This window comes from Pteropus medius, unplaced genomic scaffold (assembly GCF_902729225.1).
Source record: "Pteropus medius unplaced genomic scaffold, Ma_sr-lr_union100, whole genome shotgun sequence".
NCBI lineage: Eukaryota > Metazoa > Chordata > Mammalia > Chiroptera > Pteropodidae > Pteropus > Pteropus medius.
The window spans coordinates 9,282,662-9,309,648 of record NW_024352783.1 but is presented as its reverse complement, the minus strand read 5'-3'; the positions used below and the strand labels follow the sequence as shown (position 1 = coordinate 9,309,648).

General features: G+C 42.5%; 1 protein-coding gene and 1 pseudogene across 1 annotated transcript; both read left to right on the top strand.

The window, feature by feature from the left end:
* The first annotated feature begins 95 nt into the window (after positions 1 to 95).
* On the top strand, positions 96 to 20,880 carry GID4 (GID complex subunit 4 homolog). The gene is given in 7 exon segments (XM_039847566.1): positions 96 to 369; positions 371 to 595; positions 5,801 to 5,860; positions 10,766 to 10,873; positions 13,351 to 13,452; positions 15,219 to 15,349; positions 17,737 to 20,880. Coding segments are annotated over 7 exon segments (933 nt in total). The 5' UTR covers positions 96 to 126; the 3' UTR covers positions 17,801 to 20,880.
* LOC120589761 (cytochrome c oxidase assembly protein COX14-like) lies at positions 10,014 to 10,751 on the top strand (annotated as a pseudogene).
* Positions 20,881 to 26,987: the final 6,107 nt, after the last annotated feature.

Here is a 26,987-nt window from a genome sequence, read left to right as displayed (position 1 = left end):
CGCCACGTGTTTTCTCCGCTAGCCAATGGGTGGAAGAGCCGCGTGAGCCTGCTCCCGCCCCTCTGGAGCGCCCGGGCCAATCGGAAGCGGTGCTGTGTGTGTGTATGTGTGTGCGCGCGTGTGTGTATGTGTGTGTGTGTGCGCGCGTGTGTGTGCGAGTGTGTGCGAGGGCAAGTGGGGAGGGGGACTCAGCTCAGGACGGGGAGGCCCTGCTCTCAGGTCCCGGGGTCCCGGTGGCGGCCGGAACGCTAGGTCCGCAGGCAGCGGGTGGGTGGTCCACCCTCCCGCCCCTACCCCGCGCGTGCGCGCCCCGGCCCCTCCCTCCCTGCCACCCTCCTCGACTCCCGCGCGGCGGCGGCGGTTCCTCTCCCCCCTCCCCCCAGCCCTGGCTCCGGGGGACCCCGCAATGCCGGTCCGCACCGAGTGTCCCCCGCCGGCCGGTGCCTCGGCCGCCTCCGCGGCCTCGCTCATCCCGCCACCGCCCATCAACACCCAGCAGCCCGGCGTGGCCACCAGCCTGCTCTACAGCGGCTCCAAGTTCCGCGGCCACCAGAAGAGCAAAGGGAACTCGTACGACGTAGAGGTGGTGCTGCAGGTGAGCGCCCGGCCGCGCCGGGCCGGGGCCCGAGGGCCTCCTCGCGGCGCTCACGGGCCGTGCCTGTCCCCGGCTCCTCGAGCCCGCAGCCGCGGGACAGGCCCTTGCCACCGGGCCTCCAGCACCCGGCACTTCACCCCCGGGACCTGCCCAGCTGGTGTCTCACACTCTGATCCCCAACCCTGATCTGCCCTCTCACATGCGGATCCTGTCGTGAGCAGCTACTGGCAGTACCTGAACACTCTGCCAGACTTGAAGCCTGCCTGGGATCTGGAAGCCCCCCACGACTGGCCACCCTCAAACCCAGGTCTTTTCCATGACCTGTCGACCCAAGATCAGCCCTCCCTCTTGTCCCTCTCTGACCCCGAAGAACTCTCCTTTGGTTTCTCCTTCTCGGGACCCTCCGCATGGTGGGTCCCATGTCAAATTCTCCCAGACCTGAGACATGCCTCCTTTTCCTGCTTTCCTCAGTCCCAGGAATCCTCAGACCCTGTGGTCCTCCTCCTCTCCTTAGGGTTTCCTCTTTGAAAGAACTTAATCAGCCCCCTCGGACCTGGGAGCACCCTCCCTCCATTAGCCCCTTCAGCCTGAGAGTCCCCAGCCCACAACTGATTCCTGGTCTCTGACCCCCACCAACTCCAAGACCAGGCACACATCCTGGGTGCTGCTAGGTGGGCCTCACAGTCTGTTAGGCTCTTGCCTCCTGTGCCCCCGCCCCCACCGTCCCAGTCTCTCTTTGATCTCTACACCCAGCTCCTCACAGCTGCACCACCACCAGGCCTCTTGCCCCAGGCTTCTAATACTCCTACCCCGTTCTCTGGCCACTTCCAGTAGGCTTCCAGTCTCTCCGGCCCAGACATTCCCACCCCATACCTTTGTCTTCTTCCTTCCTAGCTCCAAGGGACCCTTTTTCCAGTTTCTTAATTTTTATCTGCAGAGCTAAGGCTTCCTCCCCGTCTCTGATAGTCATGTACTGGGAAAACTAACTCATCTAGTTTTATTTCTCACTCAGATATTTCCTTCCCATGTCTTTCCACCTCCCCCCATTTTACCTGGATTTCTGAGTACCTGCTGTCAGCCCCTGATAACTTTGGAACTACAGCTTCACCTGCCCTGGCCCTTTCTTACACCTCACCCCTCTCATACAAATAGTAATGCAATTGACATTTTTTTTCCCAGCCAAAGGAGACGGCAGTGGTTAATACTCCTTTTTCTCTTCCTTCTCTACAAAAACATTCCTCCTCTGTAGCTACCCTTGTCTGCCTCAGGACCCACTTTCCCCCTCCCTCTGCCCCTTTGTCCTTAGCCTGACACCCCACCTACTAGGCTGTTCCCAAAAGCCCCTCCAAACATCTTTCCCATTGGAAGGCCTTACAGAAGCTTTGAGATGTGTTATCTCAGTGCTGCCATGTGTGAAAACAGAATGTAGGATGTGTCTTTTCCGTATTCTCGCCCTTTGCCCTTTTAAATTTTCAGTATTCCAAGAAAGTAGGTCTCCCACCCAAAAGACAATGGGAATACATTTTCTTTTTGCTAACTAGAGCATTCATCAGCCTCTTTTTTCTTACTGTTTTGTGGGAATAAATGATTTTTGATTAGGAAAGCTGCATCTTCCTGTAATTGTATCTTTGGACTATAAACTTAAATTTCTATCATGATCCATGATATTTATTGTAATTGAAAAACTATCGTGGCTGAAGTATTTCAGTCTTCATAATTATGTGCTTCATGTGGTAATCCCCCTTCTTTTGCCTAAAATGAGAATTTAGTATGAAGTTACAAGTTTTTTTGTTTTGTTTTTTGCAACTAATCATAAAATTCTGGAAGTGAGACCCTCGTGTGGGCCATGTTTGGAATGATCTTGAATTTGTGCCTATTGTTTAATTTGATGGTTTCTGATATGATAGGGAACCACTGGCAGGGTAGTTAAGTGTCAAAGAGAAGTCTGCTTTGGTTACTGCGGCAACTGCTCTTTTGTCAATAGTGTGTTGTTTCTGAATTTCTGTCAGGTACCAGTTTCCTTGTGAACCAGTGGAAGCACTGATTGAGTTGGTACACAACTGATAAGTCTCAGGCCCAGAGCAGAAACCTGGCCAATGGCTGGAAGCTACTTGAGTAGGATTTGTGACAATGGGGACAGTGGTCATGCCCAGGAATGCTGCCCTACATCTGGACTGGTTGCTGGCCCATCATTGAGAGTCATTGGCATGTGAATTGCCCCATCATCTGGTTTTTCAGCCAGGACTAGTTTTTTGGACTCAGCCTTCTTCCAATACTGCTGCCTTTTATAACTCTTCCTCTTTCCTGCTTTCTTTTTTTTCACAACAGCTTTATTGAGGTAAAATTTGAGATATAATTCACATACCATAGAATTCATCCACCTAAGGTATACAATTCAATAGTTTTGGGTATGTTAACAGAGTTATTAAACCATCACTGCAATCTAATTTTCATCACCCTGAAAATAGACCACATACCCCATTAGCTGTAACCCTCCTCCAACCCTAGGCAACTACTGATTTTTTTCCTAAGATTTGCTTATTCTGGACATTTCATGTAAGTGGAATCTTATATGTTACTTTTTGTATCTAGTTTCTTTCATTGACTACAATGTTTTCAGTGTTCACCCATGTCATAGCATGTGTCATTGCTTCATTCCTTTTTATTGTTGCATAATAGTCCATTGTATGGATATATAGCATTCTATTTATCCATTGATCAGTTGATAGACATTTGGATTGTTTCCGCTTTTTGGCTGTTATGAATAATGCTGCAGTGAACATTCATGTACAAGTTTTTGTGTTGGACATGTCTTCATTTCTCTTGGATAGACACCTAGGAGTAGAATTGCTAGGTTACATGGTAACTCTATGTTTAACATTTTGAAGAACTGCCAGACAGATATCCTAAATGCCTGTGCCATTTTACATTTCCACCATCAGCATATGAGTGTTCCAGTTTCTCTACATCCTTGTTATTACTTGCAATTGTCCATCTTTTTTATTTGTGGCCGTGCTGGTGGGTGTGAAGTAGTATCTCATTGTGGTTTTGAATTTCCCTAGTGACTAATGATGTTGCACATCTCTTTGTGTGCTCTTTGGAGCACTTTCTTTTTTGAGATTCCAGTTTAAAAAGTTCTTCAAACTTTGTGAGATTTCGACTGGGTTTGTTGTTGTTGTTGTTTATTACTGTGACTATTCTATTTCTCCTCTGCCATTCAAGAAGCCAAGAGTAAAGTGAGAGTCAGGGTCACTGTGAAAGGAATAGTAAAAAGAGCAGCTGTTGGACACAGCTGTGCTGTGAGACCTTACTAAACATTTGCCTTGTTATTCTCATTGAGATGCTAGCCTGTTGTATAGTTAATGCTCTCTGCATTGTGGTGTATTTGAGTTCACCAACCGTCATCAAGATCAATTTGGGCAGAATGGGAGAGAGACACATGGTTGAATGGAGGCCAAACTGAAATTTTGATTCTTGAGCATGTGATAATCCATGCAAAATGTTAGCCAATTTACAGTTCAAATTTTAATCTTATTAGCAAGTATCCTTGCCACCTGATACCCTTTCCGGCATCTGTGAAACCCCAAACTATATTGAATTCAGTGAGGACTGCATACATGAAATTTAAGGCCTCAGATTGGGGTTATGTATCTTTTAATAAAAGTTCTTTGCTGAACCTTGTTAGTGCTGATCAGCCGCTTTACATAATGTTCAGTGCCAACGTCAGCAGATGAAGATATTTAAAATGCTTTGGCAGTTTTCAGATGGAATACCTTTGTCAATAGCGTCAAACTGTGAGAGCACTTTAGCTTCATTGAAACTCATTTGCTTTGGTGCTGACCTCATCTGGCTGAGTGAGCTCATTACAGTTTTTGAGGATTGCCTTATTATTTGATTTATGGTGTACTTGGAAGTAGTTGAGTACCCAAATCTGATAAATTCCCCAAAACTTTTCTAGTTTCTTAAAATGAGACCTCACTTAACATTAAAGTCTCAGTGTGATACAGCACCATCGTACTTTGTTTCACTTTAATTCCAGGGGTTCACTTTGTAAATAAATCAAATTGTCATGAAATCTGAAAATCTACCTGTTCAGGATGAACCTGTATATATTGGGATAAAATCCACTAATTATTATGTGTTCAGCTGCAAGTAACTATACTTATTTTAAAATAAGTGAACCCATTATCTCGCTTTGTGAGAAGTTTAGTGGGGGCTTCTTCCAGATTGGCTCATTCAGGGGCTCATTTCTTTTCATCTTTTTGTGCTGCCATCCTTGGCATTTTCCCAGCCTGTTTCTCCTCATGATCTCTAGATGACTGCCACAGGACTGGGCACTGTATGCAGATAATGCTGCCACCAGAGAAAGAAAAAGAGCTTCTTCATAGGCCAGAATCTTTCCTGGGAGACTTGTACACATATCTAGGTCGCTCACCCCTAAACCAATAACTCGCAAAGAGACAGGGGCACATGTTTGCCTTGGATCCATCAGGGTTGACCAGGTCTTGTGGAGCCAGGGTAGGTGCCAGAACAAGATCTGGGCCCTGCCAGCATGGAAAAGTAGGAAATTGGTTGTTCGGTAGGTAGTCGGCAATGTCTCAGCAACCAGTAATTGGTGGCTGCTAAACCTCAAAAGCTACTCCTGTTACCCCTGTTTATTTTAGGCTCCTCTTTTCATCAAGAAATACAAGCATTGTACATGAAATGGGCAAAGGAGGCATTCACAATGTATTCTGATTTGGGGTTGGCATTTCAGTTTATAACTGAAATTTATACCACATAAGTCTTCGAAAGTTTCCTTTTCTGAATATTCTGCCTATTTTATAGAGAAATAATTCAGGATGGTGCTTAGTGTAAATACAGGGGAGGAGTGGACTTGCTAGACCAGTGACCGAACAGTATGGAGATAGAAATAGGCCAGAAAGAGACTTGGGTCTGAAGATATTCAGCTGAAGGAAGCCGAGAGGATCCTGAGATCAGTTTGCTTCGTCTGAACAGGCATGTGGATGGTGAAGACTCAGAAATGTCTCAAAGGCCATTGATCCCTAGGCTGTGCTGGGCATGCACTGGCTTCCAGGCCTCCCTTAACCCAGCTGGTCTCAAAGGTGCCTCTGACCACTGGACACTTGGATTTCCAGAGTACCTTCAGCTTGTCTCCTGGTGGTTCCTCCATTTGTAATGAGGCTGTTTGTCCTTTCTTTCCAGCATGTGGACACGGGGAACTCTTACCTTTGTGGGTACCTGAAAATAAAAGGCCTTACTGAGGTAAGCACTCATTTAAATGAACTAGAACTGAAAAGAGGACGGCATACTCAGCAGTCTTAGATTGTGAAGGGCAGATAGTTTTGACTCTTTGAGGCTTGATTAAAGTGCCCTCTTTTTATGTGTTGTTAATATATGGTGAACATAAAGCATGCAGTTTTGATGTGTCCTGTTGGAAAGTATACAGATTCACAAATCTTTAAATGTGACCAATACTATCGATTTCATTTTTAATCCTTTTTGAGAAAAAAAATATATAGTAAGAATATGGCTATCACCCTCATCATAAGTAAACAATAAGTATAACACCTTCATCATAAGTATAACATAAGAATTGAGATAAGCCTCAATCCTTCGAGAACCGAGGTCTTTGAAGTTCTCTTAACCCAGTAGTTCATTGGAACAATGAAAAATGATCGTCTAGTTTCTAACAGAAGTAGCTGCTGTGTAAACGTAGAGTGTTTTCCTTTGAACCAACTTTTTAAACCTCAGAACTCCTGGGAATATAGAAAGCAAGAAAGAGCATTCTTTTCCCACTAGTGAGTAAACAGGAAGAGGAAGGAAATGACTGAACTGGCTGCTTAACTCCACAGTGAGGGCCTGGACTTGACCTAGCTATAGTGCCCCATTGACCTGATTGGTTCTCACTGTCTTGATGGCCCAGCAGTGTTTGCAAATGGTCCATGGAGCCATGGAAAGGAACTGGGTGACTTTCTCATTCTGTCCTTTACTGGTTGCATGACCTTTAATTTCCTTTCAATTTCCTCATCTATATAATGACAATTTAAAATACCTGCTCTTTCTACTTAAGGGGCTTGTCCTAGCAGGGAGGAAACAATGTAAGAGTAAGTGGTAGACTGAAATGTGATACAATATGGGATACAAACAAGGCACTGATTATCCTCAGTCTGGAAACAGTTGTTTCTGCCTCCTTGATTCCGTATGGTTCTTCTACCTCTCTATTAGAATTTTGGTTGAGAATTTTTTATGAAGTTTGTTGTCAAGATGAAAAAGTAATCTCTTCATCACCTCTGGAAACTTAGTCAAGCAAGGATAGGAAATTATAGCAAAATGAAGGATGCTAACCTTTAAATTTGTGATAGTAGAAAACATATAGTAAATAGAATATATTCAACTCTTAGGCAGTCAAATGTATTTATTAATTGAATGCAGAACATAAACATTTAACTTCATAGGGAAACCAAGAAAATTTGTAATGTGGAATGTTTAATGCTGATTCTAAAATCAGTCACTTTGGTTATAGGAAGCTACACAGAAATGTTAAGTAGCATTAAAAATTCCAAAACAGTATACAGAAATGCTAGGAACTTTCCATCAGGAGCAAGTAACCCTGATGAAGGGAAGCCCCTCTGAGTCACAAACAGCCAGGCTCCCTTGAGGAGGGGGCGCTGGCATAGCCCTTCATTGGACTTAGGCTTGTGGCCAGAACTCAGAGACCACCCTCCTGGCGAGTCCTTCCTGTACCCGGAGTGCCCTCATGAGCACACAGCCTCCCCAGAGTGGCTTTCTCCAGGTCAAGTGGTGCTGAAGTGGCATTTAGTTAGAGAAAGGCTGATGTGTTTCCTGAGTCCTGCTCAACTTCAGGATTCTTTGAATTTATCTTTTTTAATAATGTTTTTTAGTAACTTTACTGAGATATAGTTCACATACCATATAATTTACCCATTTAAAATATATAATTCATTGGCTTTTAGTATAGGCACAGAATTGTGCAACTGATAAATAACTTTTTAAATTATATCTGATACATGGTCACTGTAGGTAATTAGTAAAATGCAGAAAAGAGTGATTATTCTTTGAATGTTTTTATACCTGTATTATAAAATGCAATTATCCATTTTGTTTGCTTTTCCATTGATAGCTGTTAAAATCTAAAATACGTAATTTATTTTCATAAAACTATGTAAATAGTTTGGGTTTTAGTTATAGTCTTCCTCATGTTTACAATATGGAATTAACTACTCAATTGGAGATAATTTGCCTCTTAGCTACCTCACATTCACGAACAAGCACAGCTTTAAGATTTGTGTGCCTTCTGGAAATGAAATCCCAGAATTATGAAGAATGGGTGTCAAATACCATTCTCATTGCAATTCTGAGCCAGCCACCAGTAAGGAGAGGGACCCTTCTGGGCTGGCAACTGGCACAGGGCCTGCGAGGAGCCCAGGTTTGGGGAAGTCACGTCAGGCTCTTCACTCATTCGATAGTTTAGAAGGGTTTGGAAAATCCTGCTAAGATTGTGCTACATTTGCATGAAACTGGGGAGACAGGTCACACTAAACTCAGACCGATGTGTAAACAGAGTGCTTAGTTTACACATTTACAAATCAAGTTACATGCAGGTTCTAGAAGTTCTCTTTGACTTATTGCCAATTGAATATTGATCCCCCAGAAGACAGGTCTACATGGAAAGCCATACCCATCCCCTGACAGTTTTTGGTGAGCCTAGAATCAGTGAGGTGGACAAGTGGGGTGGACAATTTAAGTACCTGGCAACAGCCAGTCCATCATAAGAAGCTCACACCTGCTTAGAGAGGTTGGGGGGATGCTGGTTATGCCTCTCTCTCTGACTCATTTTCTTGATATCCCTCCTCCTGATAATAGATTTTTCTTTGGCTCTATGAATTACCACCAATTTGGCTGTAGTCAGGTGCTTGAATTTCTTCTGTCCTGCACTATGAGAGATTTCGTCTTTTTGGTGATATCTGTATTTGACTTTCATTCATTACATATTTTATTTCTCTGAGTTTGGGGGTACTTTGTAGTCACCCTGATGTGCCACCTAAAATGTTTTTATAGAGAAGTCTGTACAAACCATTCATTAGGAAAACTAGTGATTTGAACCATAAGTGTTTTCTTTGTATTATATAATAGGATCACTTTATCATTTTCTTCTCTCTCTTTTATGGAAGTTTTGAAAAAATATTAAAGTTTGAAACTCAGAAAAATCAATATTTCAATTTAAAATCTGAAGTCAGGTGCTAATTTATATAGAACTTTTTTTCTTAGTAGGCTTCCCTAAAACGGATTAGTAATTTACACCTTTAAAATCAGATTTCCATTTAGAAAATGTCCTTTCATTTCTTCATTCTGTATAAATATTAATATGAAGAGCCCAGGAACAGTGCTGGGGTAAAGGGATTGTGGTTTTGGGAATGTTGAATTTATAACATTTGCAAGTTTACTGTTGAGAAAACAGAATGCCTAGTGGTATATCGTGAAGCAGGCACCTTCAGTTACTGCAGTGGTGATGGCGATGCTGATTCCTGACAGCCGCTGAGCCTGTATAGTGGCATTTCTCAGGAAGGTATTGAGCCACATGGCAGGGAGAAAAGTCAAAGCCATTGGAAGGGATTTATTTTAAACATGTGTAGGTGTTTGATGCAGAGCAAGAGGGGCTTACATAGGGTCCGAAAAAGAAAGTGGGGCCTCCGTGGTCCCAGGAACATTAGGACCGTAATCCACGGTTTACCAGGCACTGCCATCATTACCATGTTCCTTAGAAACCAGGGGCTTGGCAGGCTGGGCTGAGGGGTTGGTTGGTTGGTAGGGTTTTTATAGTGTTAATTTTTCTTTTGTTAATTTGGTGCCTTCTCATTAGCAAGATGAACAAATAGCAAATCAACAGGTGTATTCTAAACACTCAGGATGACAGCTTACTTATTTTTTCCAGCAATATTTTTTGTGATTATGATTTACATATATTTGTGGTCGTGATTTACGTATATTTTCCTAGTTTAAATCATCTTTGTTCATATGATAGAATTAAATATATCTAGTATATCAAGGTATTCTACAAAAAAATCCACTTGAAGAATTGCCACCAAAGGGACAAACCATTGAGCCAGTGTGAGAACCAGTGGGCCAAGCCATGGCTTAAGGGAGACTACTCTGTGAAGGCTCTGATTTTGGAGCCTCTTTGGGTGTTTTCCTTGGGAAGTATAATCTACTTAGTTATCATCTGCTTTATATGCTGGAATATTCATAATTACTTGTGGGAATTGTCCAAATTCTTTTTTGAGTGATCAACACATGACAAGTGAAATCAGAGAAGGGTTCTCTGCTTCTGACAAAGTCTCCGACCCCCCCAACACACACTCTTTGGGCACCTTCAATTCAGGTTCTCTCTATAGCCATGGGTAAATTGCTGGGCCTAACTCTGGTTCAGATTGTTGATTAGCAGTGTGATCATTTTTTCAAAGTACTGGGAAGAAGTTAAACAAGGTTGATTTTTCCTTTGTAGAAGGTTAAAATTCCTGGAAACAGTGGCTATCCTCACCAACAGTGCCTCAGCATCTAGGGTTGTTCTTGGGCCTCTACCCTCACGAGCCAGGTCCCAGCTGCGCTAGGAAGTTGCACAGACTGTGGTGGTGAGATACTGCCTGCAAAGGCCTTAGTTGGATGGGAGGGAGGTGCAACTTCCAGGGGACAACCTGCCACCTGCCAAGCAACTAGCTGCCATTGGCTACAAGACCTTCTCTACCTTCATGGTTCTCACTGTGTGTGGGGGTTACCTCTGCAGTGTCCAAGCCTACCACTATTTCCAGCTCTCAGAGCCAGGCTGCAGAAGAACAGAAGACATCAGGAATCCTATAGAGTGGGTTTCTTTTCCTTGACCAGAGAGGCCTGAGGCATGCTGTGGAAAGACCTCACCTGCAATCATATCAAGAGAACTAGGGCCTTAATGGTTTTCAAATCCTGCTGAGGAAAAGTGCCCCTCTTTTCTCTGGAACTGCAGTTTGGAGAGACTATCACATCATAACAGGAATTGGGGCCAGGGAGGGGGGCGGTGAGGCACACCTACAGACATTAAATATTTTGCCATGAAAAAAAAAAAGATTAAAACTGTTCAACATCTTGTGTTGATATCTGGGTTTTTTACCATAGGAGTATCCAACCCTTACAACTTTCTTTGAAGGAGAAATAATCAGCAAGAAACACCCTTTCTTAACTCGAAAGTGGGATGCAGATGAAGATGTTGATCGCAAACACTGGGTGAGTAAATCTTTGGTTGCTATAGGCCACCAGGGACTGCTGGGGAGCTGAGGAACTTGGCTCTAAGGGTCTTATCACCATCTCCCTGTCCTTTCTGTTTGTCTATCTCCTGTTTCTAATCTGCTGTACTTGGGGGAACGCTGTGAAACATAATAATGGCCTCTGACTTTAGGATGTGAAATGGGGATGCAGTTCCTGGAAACCTATCCCTCCTGTTGGCAAAACCACAGGAGGCTTCTTCTCATCCTAGCTCCTGATAGACAAAGAGCAGTCTTATTAAGTGCCGACAGGATGCTGCGGAAAACCTCAGCCCCCTCCCGCCTCTAACTGTCAGGTGTGGAGCACGTTCTCATTCACCAGGAGAGAACACTTCGAAGCAACTTAGAGTTATTGTCCTCGAGTCTTTTCATAAGTCTTGTGTCTTCAAAAATCAATTTCTCAACCTATCATAATAGCCTTTGGCTTAGTCGACCATGGCAGTGATTAATTTTGGTTTAAAAATGAGAAAGTCCAGTGTGCTCACCCTCTAAGCCAACCAGAAATGACTGTTGTGTCAGTAATGAGGATTCTAGAATTCCTCATTCTTCCCATGGCCACTCAGACCTGGCTGTTTACACTCTCCTGAATCTGGCTCAGCAGTTCTTAGAGAGGACCCCTACTGCAGTTAACCCAATCTAAGTTAACTTTACTGTAGATTAGCTGCTTTTCTTATTAATGTTTTCCTCTTGAGTTAAGAAAGGAACATCTATCAAATACTGAGTTTCAATTAAATTTAAATTTAAACTTGAGCTTTTTAGAACATTTTTTGAAAGTTAGTTGTTTTGACTGTTGTAGCAACGAGACACTAAAAGTTAGACAGTCATCCATGTCTCTATAATAAAAGAGAATGAACAAGGTTTCAGTATGTTTCAGTGTCCAGAAGGTTGGAAGAGCCCTAGTGGTGGCTGAGGGTGCCAGTGCCAGAAAGCAGCGTTGGAGGGCTCCTCGGTGCCATCTGGTCCCACCTGCCCAATGCCGGTTCTTTCTCTATGGCTCACCACCTCATGAGATGGCTCCTTTCTCCCTGTACAGCCCCAGTGAGAAGAAAGTTCTTTCTTCCTTGTAACTCAGCCTGCTTCCCATTCAACTTAGTTTTCTATCTCAAACTGGTCCCGCAGAAAGCAAGGTCTTTGAGGCTCAGTGAAATCCCAGTAATGTAATGTAATTTCAGGGGCCTTCTTAGGCTAGGTTGGCTAAAAATTAAACATCTGCAAAGCATCTCTTATTTTCCCATTGACTTTCATTAGAACACTGGAAAATACCTGGGACTCCAACCTTTGTTAGGGTGGATTGAAATATTTCGAGTTGTCTGTGGCCATCCACCCTGAACACACCTGATCTCGTCTGAAATATTTTGAGTGAAAAAGGGATAAAGAAGGCCACCCTTGGCACTGACATGCTGGGCATTGTAAGATAAGAAGCTGGGCCTGCGGACTATTTCCTCACCCAGCAGTTCTAGTTTCTGTTGCAGTACTCAGCATTTCTCATAACTTTCCCAACCCACGGAGGACTCCCCGATTCCCTCATGAGACTTCTGGAGGTCTATATCGTTCCTTGGTCAGGGATTTGTAATGTCTAATAAACTTTACCTGATACCATTTTTCCATTGTAAACTAGAATCAGAGACATCATATTTCGCCTTCGAATTTTCCTGAGTGGTATTTAAAGTTGGAATTACAGTGGTACTATATAGTCAAGATTCCATATACTTAATGAACTTCAGCTTCATATCCTATATCCTAATATTCTATTTAAGATGTTTTCTTATAAAATTAATACATGCTTATTTTAAAATATTTGAGAAAAAACAGAAAGGAAAAGGGAAAAAATCATCTATAATGGTAACATCTAAAGCTAAAACAGGTATTAACCTTTTCCTGAATCTCACTTGAGTATACTTTTTTTAAAAAACAAAAAACGTATCATAAGATACAGTTTTGTAACCTACTTCTGGTGTGTTTTTTTTGTTTTGTTTTAATTTATCCATGTACTCCCCATTTCCAGTTTCTACTTACCTAGATGACCCCAAACCACTATATTGTGTCAGTGAACCTGCTCACAGGTCTGGTTCTGTATGCCTTTTTGCTACTGATGATTCACTTACAGGAATCTTTTAACTTATCCTTGCTTTGGCTGTCTATGGTAAGGTATTCTGAAAAAAGGCCCCCTAAATTACATTTGTTCTCATTCTATGGCCTTTCCTCAGGCCATGTTCACTAGGCAGGCAAAACCCCATGGTGCCTAGGTTGAGTCCAGGCATCTGTCCCAGAGTCCAGGTCTTAGTTCAGTGGGGGCAACCAAAGGCTCTCTTGCTAATCCTCAGCCTTTGCTGCTCTTGCTGGTGCCGCAGCCACCAGCCGTCGTGTCTTTGAGGTGATTGCACCTGGGCACCAAAGGGTAACACTGACCAGTTCTCTTACTCTATTTTTCGCTTTTAGGGCAAGTTTCTAGCTTTTTATCAGTATGCAAAATCATTTAATTCAGATGACTTCGATTATGAAGAGCTGAAGAATGGGGATTATGTCTTCATGAGGTGGAAGGTAAGCTCCGCTCCCCCAACCCCATCAGGTCCTCCAACTGTGTCAGCTCCTGTAGTGTACCACCCCCATCTGCTCCCTTTGTCCAGTGCCTATTACAATTGTCTTCTTGTCAGTGTGTTTACACACTCATAAAAGATAGGCACAGCTCCAGGGCACAATGGTTTACTGCTAACATCCCAGACAGTTTGTTTCTGGTTAAACTGTTTAGTGTTAGCAGATGAATTCATGCCTGAGGGTGGTCACCCATGACATTGTGTTTGCGTCTTCTCCCTTTCCTTTCTCTCACCCAAAAATCCCTTTGGCTCTCCACAGAATCAGCCCTAGTGTTCTGTGAACTTAGGGTAGAGCCAAACTCTCTTTGAGCTTGGTCATCTTCTATCCCCTATTCTCAGCCACAGGCTTAAATGTCATTTAAGTGACTGTTCCCTTACCACATCCTTGTCCATGGCTCAGTGCAGTCCCCTACTCATCTGGTTCTCTCCAGCTCAGGACACGAGGGACCAGGAATGAGATTTGAGTTTTCTACTCACCCCACCTCAGAGAACTCCATCTGGCCATACTCCATGGATTGGCTTTGGGCTGAGAGGTCATTTGTGCTCCCTGCTTCGATAGCACAATAGTTATTATGTTATGGCCGCAGGATAGCAAAATCACGAAGCAATTTTGTTAAATCACTTTTTGAACAAACACCCACCTCCAGCCCTACTCCCCAATCTGTAGGAAAAAGCTGTTTTATCTTGAAATCTTGCCAGCTTTCATATAGACAAATCATTTAGAGGAGTCAATCCCAACTTTTACTTTGTGTAGCTAATATTTTTGAAGAGTGGGGATCATCACTCATTTAGGAGACAGTTCCTAGGTGCTGAGCCCTTCCCTCATGAGCTTGCCATCTAGTGGGAAATAAGCCAACTAAAAAACCTGTTAAAGAAAGTATCTTATAAGGTTCTAATTTTAAAATTAATTTTAAGAACTATAATTTCAGAGGTTGAGGAAAGAGAAAAGAAGAGTGTCCTAAGATCAAAAAAACAATAGCGTTGTTTTGTTGCCAAAGAATTTCTCAGGGTGATTCACCTGTGTGCTTTTAGTAGACCTCTTCGGGCCGTGGGGCCTCTAACCTCGTCTCCCTAGGAAAGTAGGTACCAGGACGCAGTCTTTCAACTCTTGGCTCCAACCAGAGATAACAAACTTGCCTCTCAAGGGGCCTGATCAAGAACAGTATCATTCTGGCTGCTTTCAATGAAGTGTAGAGTTGTTTAAGGGGATATTACTGGGCTACTGGTGATTGAGCTGCCTTCGGAATGATCCACAGGCAAACAGAAATGACCCCCTGTTCTAGAGGTGATCAGGAACTTAGTGACAGTTCCTGGAGTGGAGCAGAAAATTATTTTTCCCCAAGTAGTTCTGTCTGCGAGCTCTGAAAGATATGTAGGTAAGTACATAAATAGGTAGGTACGTAGGTAGGTAGGTAGGTAGGTAGGTAGGTAGGTATTGATCGGTTCATTTATGAGATGTGTGGATAATGGTACCATGTCTTAGTTACTGATTCTAGTGAGCTCAAGACACGGTTTGCTGCATTAGAATGTAGAATAGTCGAGTGGTACATGAATGCTATTCACAAGTCAGGTTGAAATAAGAGGCTTGCCATCGCCTAGCAAGTCTTGGCTTGACCATGTAATGGTGGAACCTTGGAACCATCTGATGGTTAACAAGGAAGCTCCAGAGGTGGTTGAAGCACACTGTTACTGACATTCCCCATCTGTGTGCAGGAACAGTTCCTGGTCCCAGACCACACGATCAAAGACATCAGCGGTGCTTCCTTTGCCGGGTTCTACTACATCTGCTTCCAGAAGTCGGCAGCCTCCATAGAGGGCTACTATTACCATAGGAGTTCAGAATGGTAAGGAGCCCCAGAGGCTTACCCTTGGCTCACCAAATTCTAAAGGAAATCTTTGCTTGTCTCTTTGTGGATTTCATGCTCTATTTGGATGCTGAGGACCTCTTTAAATGTTCTCAGTTGTTCACACTAGGAGCTCATCTCCATCCATAGAGCAGAGTAAACAGGATGAAAATTAAGTGCTAGGTAAAGGAACTCACTGCTTAATGCTTTTAAGCAATCAAGCAGTACTATGCTTTCAGCATTTTTATCTCAGTCTTTGCTGGTTTTGTATTAAGTCCTCCAAAATTTAATCAGTCAGTAACTAAAATGTCAGCTCTGGTGCACAGTGTGAATTTTGTTGTCAAAAGTCTTTTTAATTTTATGGTCACTTTCAGATACTAGTCCCACTTGCACTTGATTTCATCCTAGTTACCTAGAGGCCCATGGGACTTGACAGTCCTGCCCTGCGTTTGGTTCAAGATAAAAGACCAAATGCCACTGCAAGTGCTCTCTTTTTTGACCTTTTAGAGGATTCTCCTTCCTCCTTGCTGCTTTTTAAGCACCTTGTTATACCTGAAGGGTGAACCATATCATAAAATACCTGATTTACTCTCTGAATGTAGAAACACCTTATTTCCTTTCAAGTTTTCTACTTTTGTGGCTTGTGAGTGATCTTATCTCTAGTTGACGCAAATTTCTTGTACAGTGGCAGCAAACTGATATCTGCAAGTCAGTGCCCTTGGGCTAAGGGCAGTACCAGCTCCTCTGAGAGCCCCAGTTATTAGGGTTTCAATAATTATTCTGTTTTCAAAGGAGTTTTTAAAACTTTTCATAATTTTTTAAAATTATAGCTTTATTGAGATATAGTTCGTATACCATCGTATACACTTATTTAAAGTGTACAATTCAGTGGTCTTTAGTATAGTAACAGAGTTGTGCAGCCATCACCACAATCAATTTTAGAATGTTTTTATCACCACGGGAAAAAATCCTGTACCCCCTTAACCATCATCTCCAGCTCCCTAGTCCTTCTCATCCCTATGCAACCATTGATTACTTTGTGTATATATATATAGATTTACCTATTCTGGATATTTCACATAAATGGAGTCGTATATTACGTGGTCTTTGTGTCGGACTTCTTTAACTTAGCATAATACTTTGAAGGTTCAGCCCTGTTGTAGCATGTATTAGTACTTCATATTTATTGCGGAATAATTTTCCAATGTAAGGATATATACCACATTTTGGTTATTCATTCATCAGCTGATAGACACTTGGTTGTTTTCACCTTTTGGCATTATGAATAATGCAGCTATGAACATGGGTGTACAGGTATCTGTTCGAGTTCTTGCTTTCAATTCCTTTGGGTATATACGTAGGAGTGGAATAGCTGGGTCATATGGTAATTCTATTTCCGACTTCTGAGGAATGGCCAAAGAGCAACTATACCATTTTCCACAGCAGCTACACCATTTTGCATTTCCCATCAGCAATATATGAGGGTTATAATTTTTCCACTTTCTCCATATGCATATCCTCCCAGCACTTAATATAATGTCTTTATGATTAGAGTGGGTATAAAGCGGTATCTCATGGTTTTGATTTGTATATTCTGATGGCTAATACATAATCTTTTCTTGTTGATTTTTTGGATAAGACATAAATTACTTTTCCTATGTTCCTCCTCACTTCTATGTGAAACAAATTAGGAGAAAGCTAACACCCACAGCAGCAACTGACAGCCTCGATGGGTTATCACCCCCATATGTGGATTGTCCTAGCCTCTGTTTCTCCTTCATCTGCTCAACTCAGAGTACCTGCCAATGGGGAAACACAGACACCACCTCAAAATTCTCTAATGTCCTTAAAGTCTAACGGACATGTCTGGGGAGTGAGAAAATGAAAATGAATGGTAAAATAAAGGTTAGCTATGAAGTTATCTTTTCCATTCTACCTTTGGATTCTGGGAGAATTGGGATATGCCCATGTTATCTATGAAGCTCTGAGGATATTACAGCTTGACATTCCAGAAGGAGCTGAGATGCTGGACATCAGAGAGAGGCAGAGTGAGCAGAAGGGTAAGAATGAGCACCAGGGCTTCGGTCTGTGTCTTTTCTCAGAGTTTACTCAGCCTCTCATTTTATAAGACACTCTAGAATTGTTTCATGATTAGAGCAGAAGGCCTAAAAATAGCTCATCTTGCGCATAGTTCAAGAGGACTAACCAAAGAAATAGAAATAAAACCAAACTTGGTTCACCTAAAGAAGTCTGAGATGAATTTGCATTCCCATCCAAATATGTGGTTTGTCGGGTACTCTGGTTGGGGGTTCTTTAAAACATCCTTTGTTCGGTTTTCAGGATGCTGAGACAACTGCCTTCCGTTTCTGTTTTTTCTCCCATTGCAGGTATCAGTCGCTCAATCTAACTCATGTTCCTGAACACAGCGCACCCATTTATGAATTCCGGTGACAGTGGTTCAGAACAGCAACCAAATAAAACTGAACTTGGCAAAAAAGAACTTTGCCAAGAAAATCGTGTACCTGCCAGAACCAGGAGAACATGTGTTCCTGTTTCTTCACAAGCAGACTCGCATCAGAAAGCATGAATGTTAACCCACAGAATCCAAGGAGCATGGCTGACCAGCAGGGCAGGTGGAGGAGGCTGTCTCCATTCTTCCTCCCTCTCTGTGGCAGTTTAGTCTTAATCTGTTTTTAAAGCTACCATATATGCACTTTTCCTTCCTGCACAGCTAACTTCTGTATCACTGAAATGCCCATTCCTTCTTCCATTCCCACCTCTAGCCAAGTAGGTCAGCCCCTGGTCACCCTCGGCCTTGGTGCTCAGTGGTCCCCATCCAGGCCCCTACCCCCCCCCAGTTGCATGATCTGGTAGCTTAAGAAAAGGCAGAACAGAGCCCTAGCACATGTGTGCCCCCCAGAGCTCTGTGCAAGGAGTTGGTGAGCTGCAGCAGTATCCGCCAAAAAAATGTGGAGCGGAGGCTGATTGTTTAACAGGGTCAGCTGGCGCTGCCCAGCCTTGTGATGTTCACGACAAGCTAGTCAGTGGCTATTAGGTTCCCTGGGCCTGCCATCGGGGGTCACTGAATTTAAGGCTTCCAGATCCCTGGCAGGAACAGATTCCAATCCTGCTTACTCAGCACGTTTGCTCCAAAATTTTGAACTTGAGGGCAATACTAAACTTTAAAAAAAAAAAAAAAAAGAGTTTTTTTATTACAAAATTATTTTTATGGTCCCTTTAACAAGGACCCTATGGCAAATGCACAATTATTCAGAATTACATTTTATCGTTTTCACATTGAAAACAGCAAATGTTGACTTAGTAATTTTTATACCTATATATGTAAATGTATATTTAATCAACCAGCAGTTTGGAACTAGTCATCCTGGTACAAAAGTTTTGCAGCATTGCATAAATTATAATGCTAAACATGAGAACTGTTTTTGAGGCCAGTTTAGCATTTGTACTTCCTCCTTTTGCTACTCAAAACAGCAGTGCTTCGTGGCGACTTCTTCCATCGGGCAGAAGGGGCCGTCTTTCTCCTAAAACAGTGACTCTGAAATGGGATGGGGGTGGGATGGGAACATGAACACGCTCAAATAACTCAAGGCTCATGTGCCAAAGTAAGTGTGTGTGTATGTATGTGTGTGTTTACTTTGTTTTGTTTAATGTTTAAAAAGCTTAATAGGTTGGCATCAGTTGTGGACCACAGATAACAGGCAGGGCTTTGGGGAGGGATTGGCATTTTCTGGTGGTTTACAAACTTAGAGTACAAGAGGGAAAGCTTTAACAACAAGATAGCATTATAACTCACAGGAGCAAAACAAGCTGAGAATTGTATATCATGGGCAGTGTAAAACAGCACAAAGCCCTTGGTCTAGATGAGTGGCAAGAAGTCTTCTGTTCTTAAAAGAGTGGCTTTCCTTTTAATGACATGTGTACTGTATGTTACTAAGGTTGAATGTTAGGGGAAGCCTTAAAGAAGTACATGGGAAAATAGTCAGCATTGGGACATCTAGGATGTATAGTTCTAAGGCTTTGTGCAGAGGTGTGACCAACCCATCTAGTCAGGCCAGGGCAATGGAGCCTGAAAAAGTTGCCTCAGTGACTTCCGTGGAAAAATGATTCATGTCCATTCTCGGAGATGAGTCACAAATGTTTTTCTTGATTTTAAAACTCCAGAAGGCAACAAATGGGTAAGTCTGGTTAAACCCAGCTGAAGGCACAGTAATTAGATGATACTCACTGTAGCTTCAGTTTAGCTGATGGGTATCATCTAAGAATAAAAGAGGCAGCAGGGCTTTGCTGACTTTATGCAGCATGAGCCTTTGCATTTCACTTCCATTCTCCCACAGCATGCTTGTGAACATTGTCTGCATTTTGCAAGCTCCTTGAAGGATATAGGCCCTACTTAGAACACTGGGCATGGCGGGGTCACCTTCTGGAGCTTGTCAGTGCCTCTGTGTGGCTCTAAGAGGCTGGTAGATTGGCCAATAGGGCGGAGAAGGACATTTGCCAACGTTGATGGTATTCAGCTAGCCAGATGGGCCAGGTTCTATGTAGGATTTTTTTCGTTTTTAGCTACGTAATGAAGGGCACCAGTTTTGGGGGAAATGAAGAAGTGATACCTTTATTAGATCTTTCAGACACATCTGTGATGTGTGTGTAAAACCTGCCCATCGAGGGCAGGGAAAGGATTGTTTTCCACCTCCTCTCGGTAACTCCCATGTAGTCCACATCAACTCTTTTTCTCTTGCTTGGTTTCCAAAAGCACTTTGGGGATCGTCTCCATCTGCAATTATTCTTTCCAGAATCTCAGTGGTTTACATGCCTCTGGTACTATGTGCAATAGTTTTGGTTGACACTTGTATTCATCATTCAGAAATTAGTGCCGATTGCAGATTTTCTACCATCTTCCTCTACCCCAAACAAGCCAGCCAAGAGATGGGATCCTGGAGATTTGGCTGTTCTTACTCCACTGCCCAGAAAACTTCCATTCTACAGTCTCAGCCTCATCACTCTTCTGTGCTGGAATTATCCCTTCCCACCCACCCGTCCTTTTACACTTTACAGTTTTTCAGCTACAGCCCAAAAGTACCTGAGCAATGCCTAATATGAAGTAGAACGTCCATCTGAGGGCTGGGTCTGTTGATGTGGAAATCAGAAACCCCATGGGAGCAGAGGGGCTTCAATGTCATTTGTTTTCAGAACAGGGAATTCCTATTCTAAGGCCTTGAAATGATTTTTTTTTCCTCATAAAATAGTCTGATAAGCTAATTTTTAAAAAGAAATGCCATTAAGTGTGTTGCATTGTGGTTTAAAATTACTAACGAGTTCTGGAAAAGAAAATATTCAATTTTGAGTCCTAATGCGTTTTTAAAAATTAGATGTGAATGGGTGCAAAGTGTGAATATTTTGTTTCTTTAGGGAGGACATGTGGAAAGGGTTTGAGGGTTTGGGATGGGAGAAGTATTTTGCAGAGCTATCAATGTCCAAATAATTTTTTTAAAATAAAGGTATTTAAGCAGTGATTCTGTCCTATTTCTAAATTAAAATCTTTTAGTTAGAAGACACCAGCCTCTTTCTGGCCCTGTGAAGGTTTCTGGGCCACTGGAGACCCTGAGACCCCTACAGGCTGCGAACAGGCTGAGGCCTACTTGGGAAGCGATGCAGTGCCATGCCCTTATTTTCTTCTCGTTCTGGATGTTGTCAGACACTCAGTACTTCTACTCGAGCTGTATTTTGTTGATTTCTATATTTTTTTGCATGTGTTCAGAATTTATACTTTTATTTAACACAGAATAGGCAAATGAAGCTATATGTTCACCATCTGCTTCGCAGTCTGGCGTTGGCACAGGCGATGTGGACGGACAGGCAGTGGCCCCTCTCCCCTCAGTGCCTGGTCCTTGGAGGAAATACCTGAGCCCCAAAGAACCTCAGTTCCTGAACGGCTGCACCAGCAATGTCCTGAAGCCAGATGTAGGTGGCAAGTTCTGGTCCTTGATTTCTTTGCACCCTATAACCTAGGGCCCTAACTCAGCCTGTTAAGCTTGATTCTGATTTTAACAGATCATGCTGATCTTGTGGCAGAACACGTTATTAAAGTGTTAGGTTTCAGGTGCCACCTCCCTAGGCAGCACCCAGGAACATAGCTGTAAACATCATTTGAATTTTTGAGAAAATGTTGAAAAGGTTTAAATTTTAAGGGAATTTATGTTATTTGTCAGGGCAGAGTTCCCCTGTGTGTATAAAGTCTCTGTTCTCATGTTGTTTGAGCAATAATAAACTCTTCTCCCAAGGTGTGTTGAGAAAGGAATAGACTATTCACAATTGCCGGACTCTTGGTTGAAGACACCATTTATTGGTTGTTTTGTAGTGGAAAAAGCCTTCAGACCTAGGTCCTTCCAGATCTGCCTCTAAGTCCTAAAGTGACTTCCTGTGCATTAGGTAGACTCTGAACCCAAATTTCCTCACTTAGAAATTAGAAAGAACAACCTCTACCTGGGTCAAAGCGTTGTTGAGGATTCATTGCTTTTCTTAAAAGCACTTTATAAGCTGTAAAAATCCTCCACACATGTAAAATGTAGTTCTCGCTTAGTAATAATGCTACAGAATATTGACTGAGGCTTGCTACATGCAGTGTGCCATTCTAGGTATTGCGGATGATGCAGAAATAAGCCATACTCCCCACCCTCAGGGAACTGATAGTCTGCAATAGGAGGGAAATTGGGATTTTCTGACCCCCAAAGCTAATAAAACCTTTTATATCTCAGTTCTTAGATCCTCAATTTTTAACCTTTAGTTTGCTTTAAGCCATCCATAGGAGCAGCAGAAAATGTAGATTGTGTTAAGTGTGAAACCAACGGCAAGACAATAGAAGGAAAATCTTAAATACCAATGCTGTTTCCATTGATCTGAACTGCACTGGAGGAGGAAGGTATTAAAATTGCTCAGTTATGAAAAAGGCAGCTGGCTTTGACACAAAAAAGTGCCTGGAAATTGGATTGCAGTTGAGCAGCTTTTTCCTCCAGATTTTCCCTTCTAAAACATCTAAAGATTGACACTTCCCATTTATACATAGGAGGAAAAACACACAGGCTTTTGATTTGTAGAGAAGCATATGCTGAAGTTCAAGTTTATTTTGCCATTTTTTTCCTTCTGATTTTTCAGCTTGCCTCATCATTCACTGCATTAGTCATTTTTCCTCTCCATAATTGCTCAGTGGTCCCCTCCCTCCACACCATCTCTAACTGGCACTGATTGGAGTGGAGCTTCTCAAACTTGATTGCACGTTGGAATGACCTGGAAATTTATTTAAACTTATATTTGTCAGCTCCCCAGACCAGTTCTATTATGACCTCCAGAGTGCCTTAAAGTTCTCAGGTGGATAATATGCAGGGAAGTTCAAGTAATTAAGCAAGCCTTCCCCACCAAAGATGAGAAGGCTTTCAGGCTTGTAATGTTGGTTCAACTGAATGTGCTGCTCATAGCATGGAGGCAATGCAGGTTTTCAGTAGCATGACATCAAAATAGAGAATCAGCCTGGTATTCTTGGTTAGTGTGCAGATGGAGCCAGTGAGAACTCACCCCCATCCGGAACTTCAAGACCTTGGAAAATAAAAAGAAGGGATGATACTATCCTTTCACATGCAAGTGCTTATGTTCACCAGGACTTTCATTCATTGAGCAGTGCTAACCACTGTTCTTTGTGCTAGGGATGCAAATGTGTACACCAGATAAGAAATCCTAAGAATGGTCTGTGTTTCTGTGGAGGTAGGGGGCATACATAACAGTAGACATCATAAAGAATTCATGTAATAGTAGATACGATGTTAAGTGATAGCATTACAGGGGAAAAAAGCAGAGCCAGAGGTTTGAGAGTTTCAGACTGCGGCTGGGTCCAGGTTGCAATTGTTTAAAAGGTGATCAAGCTGGGCCTCATTGAGCAGGTGACATTTAAGCAAAGACCTAGAGGTGGGGGAGTGAGCCAGCTGAGCTAGAAGAACAGCAAGTAGGTAAGTAGGAAGTGAGGGCAGAGGTAACAACATTGTTGGTGGTGGGGAGGGGTAAGAGAGTCAGACCCTGTGGAACCCTGTTGGTCTTTGCCAACATAAGGATTTTGGCTTTTACTCAGAGAAAGACTAGTCATTAGAGGATATGAGCAGAGGAGGAACATCATTTAATTTAGGTTTTAAAGGATCTGAAAGGGATCAAGCATGCAAGCAGAAAGAACAATGAGGAGCCTACTGCAAAACTCAGGGAGAGGCAGTGGGGTAACAGCAGAGGAGTGCTGGGCATCTGCATGTTTTGAAGGTACAGCCATAAGGACTTGCTGGCAGACTGGATATGAAATATAACAGAACAGTCCAGGCAATTCCAAGGTTTTTGGCCTCTGCAGCTAGAAGGATGGAGTGGCCATTGTGTTAATTAAGGTTACTGTCTCATTTGTTTCCTTTGGAATTTTAATTTATGGAGGTGACTAAGTGAAGACATGGAGAGACCAATGCCATTGGAAAAATACTTTTATTATATTTCTCAAGAGGAGGGGGTATGCCATGCCACACAGGGCCACAAGGGAAGTACCAGGTTTTGGCCCAGAAGCAAAAGGAGCTAGGGGAAAGCTGAGGCCAGAGTCCTTATTGGGGTTTCTGAGAGAAAGGCGATGCAGGGCAGAGCAAACAGTTCAAGACTGGCTAGTTTAAATAATTCCAGTGGGCCTTGGGGCATGAGACTGTTCCTTGTTGTCTGGTACTTGGGTCTGAGTTAATCAGGGCAAGGGGAATATTGATTTGGTGTATGAGAGTTTGATAAGGAGGTGGCAGGGTTTGTGGGCTTCAGCTTGGTTGTATGCATATGAAAAGCATACTGGGGAGTGGGGAGCCCTGTGCTCTAGGAATTGGCTGGACCTGGGTGGTGGGGGCAGCAGTGTCTCCCCAATCAGTAAGACAGTAAGACCATAAATGCCAGAGTATCAAAAATACAGAAAATAAAAAAATATAGTTAAAATAATTGGTCTTGTGATGAATGGATGCCAAATAGACAAATCCAGAATGTAAAAAAACACAGAACAGTTATGTGTACCAGCTACTAGAAAGATACACCCTGAACCCTCAGTGGCTTGACCTAGTAGAAGCTTATTGCTCATTCACATCAAGTCCAGTTGGCACAAGGTGGGGTGGGGGACTCTGCTCCATCAATCGTCAGGGATTCAGCCAATAGAAACTCTGCCATCTTTAACCCGTGCCTTCTGAGATTGCCCCCTGGGCAGGTGGAGGATCGAGTGGTGGGTTTTTGCAGACCAGGTCCAGAAAGGGTGACATTGTTTCTGCCCACTCACATGGCCACATCCAACTGTAGGGGAATGGGTGCCCAGGGGACAAGGAAATAGATTTGGTGAACAATGGGTCATTTCTGAGGGGCAACAGCTGTGAATAGCAGAGATCTGAGGGGAAGAGCAGGATATATGTTAAGTCTGAGATAAATACACAGTAGACATCCAAGTGGCAATGGGTGTATGGATCTGAAATTTAGGAGAAATATCTGGACTGGAGATACAGATTTGACAGCTGTCAGTATCTAGATGGGGTATTTAAAACTATGAGAAGGAATGAGATCACCAAAAGGGTGAGGGTAGACGGAGGGGCCTTCCAACATGAAAAGCTCATGGATAAAAGGAGGAATCAGTGATGGAGACAGAAGGAACAGCCAGAGGCAGGCCAGAGGCGGGCCAGCAAGCTGGTGACCTGAAAGCCATCTGACTGCTGTGCCTTTAGAAGGATGACTATGTCAATGACTATGTTGATCATGCTGAGGGTTGACCATGGGGTACAGCTATGTGAAGTTCACTTCTGACCTTGATAAGAGTGGCTTCCACAGAATGGAAGGGGCAAATCAGGATCATAGAGGGTTTAGGAGAGAAGAGTGGAGAAAGCAGAGACAGACTAGGCAACTTGCAGTTTTTTGCTGCTTAGGGAAAGCAAATAAACAGGAAATCACTGGGAGGGATAATAGTCAAAAGGTTTTTGTTTTTTGTTTTTATTTGGCAAATTATTATTTTTTTTTGGCAAATTATATCATCACATGTAATGAGGTTTTTTTTTAATTGTAGTAAAATATATATATAATATAAAATTTACCACTTTAACCATTTTTAAGTGACAATTCAGTGGCATTAAGTACATTCACATTGTTGTGCATCCATCACCATTGGCCATCTCCAGAAATTTCTTATCATCCCAAACAGAACTTCTGTACCCATTAGACACTAACTCTTTCTCCTCCCTCCCCCAGCCCCTGGTAACCTCTAATTTACTTTCTGCCTCTATGAATTTGATGACTCTGGGTACATTATATAAATGGAATTGTACAGTATTTGTCCTTTTGTGACTGGCTTATTTCATTTAGCATGTGTCAGAATTTTCTTCCTTTTTAAAGCTGAATAATACTCCACTGAATGTACATATCACATTTTGTCATCCAGCAAACATTTGGGTTGCTTCTACCTTTTGGCTATTATGAATAATGCTGCTATGAACATGAGTGTACAAATATCTCTTTGAGACCCCGTTTCAATTCTTTTGGATATATACTCAGAAGTGGAGTTTCTGGATCATATGGTAATGCTTTTGAAATATTTTAGGAACTGCCATACTATTTTCCAAGCAGTTATTTTATATTCCCACCAACAGTGCACAAGTGTTCCAATTTCTCCAAGACCTCCTTACCAGCACTTGTTATATTTTGGTTGGGTTTTGTTTTTTTTGTTTTTTTTTTTTGTTTTGATAGCAGCTATTCTAATGGATGTGAGGTGGTATCTCATTGTGGTCTTGATTTGTATTTCCCTAATCCTTAGTGATCTTGAGCATTTTTTTCATGTGCTTTTTTGGTCGTTTGTATATATTCTTTGGAGAAATGTCTGTTCTGGTTCTTTCTCCATTTTTTAATTGGGTTGTTTTTTATTGTTGAGTTATAAGAGTGCTTTATATATTCTGGATATTAACCCCTTATCAGATACATAATTCACAAGTATTATCATATATAATTTACAAATATTTCCTCTCATTCCCCAATGGATGCCTGAAACTCTATATATACTATGTTTTTTCCTGTACCTACATACCTTTTCACCTAGTGGAAGCACTTTACAGCTTCTCTTTGGCATATCCGAATTGCCAGCATCACTACTCTTGCTCTTTGGGGCCATTATTAAGTAAATTAAGGGTTACTTGAACACAACCACTGTGATACCATGACAGTCCATCTAATAATCGAGAAGGTAACTAAGTGAATAATGGGCGGCTATACAGCATGGATGTGCAGGACAAAGGGATGATTCACTTCTGGGAGGGATGGAGCCGGATTGTGTGAGATTTCATCACACTACACAAAGCACTGCACAATTTAAAACTTATAAATTGGTTTCTGGAATTTTCCATTTAATATGTATTTTTAGATTATGGTTGTCCAGGGTAACTGAAACCACAGAAATGGCAGATAAACAGAGACTACTGTGTCTTTTGAAGCACCAATCAAATGAAGCCTCTCCAGAAGTTTGTAAACTCTTATCTCAAAGATTCCTTGGGAAGCAGGAACAAGCAAAGTTCAGAGCTGGCTTCCCAGCTGGGAAGAGGGCTCCCAA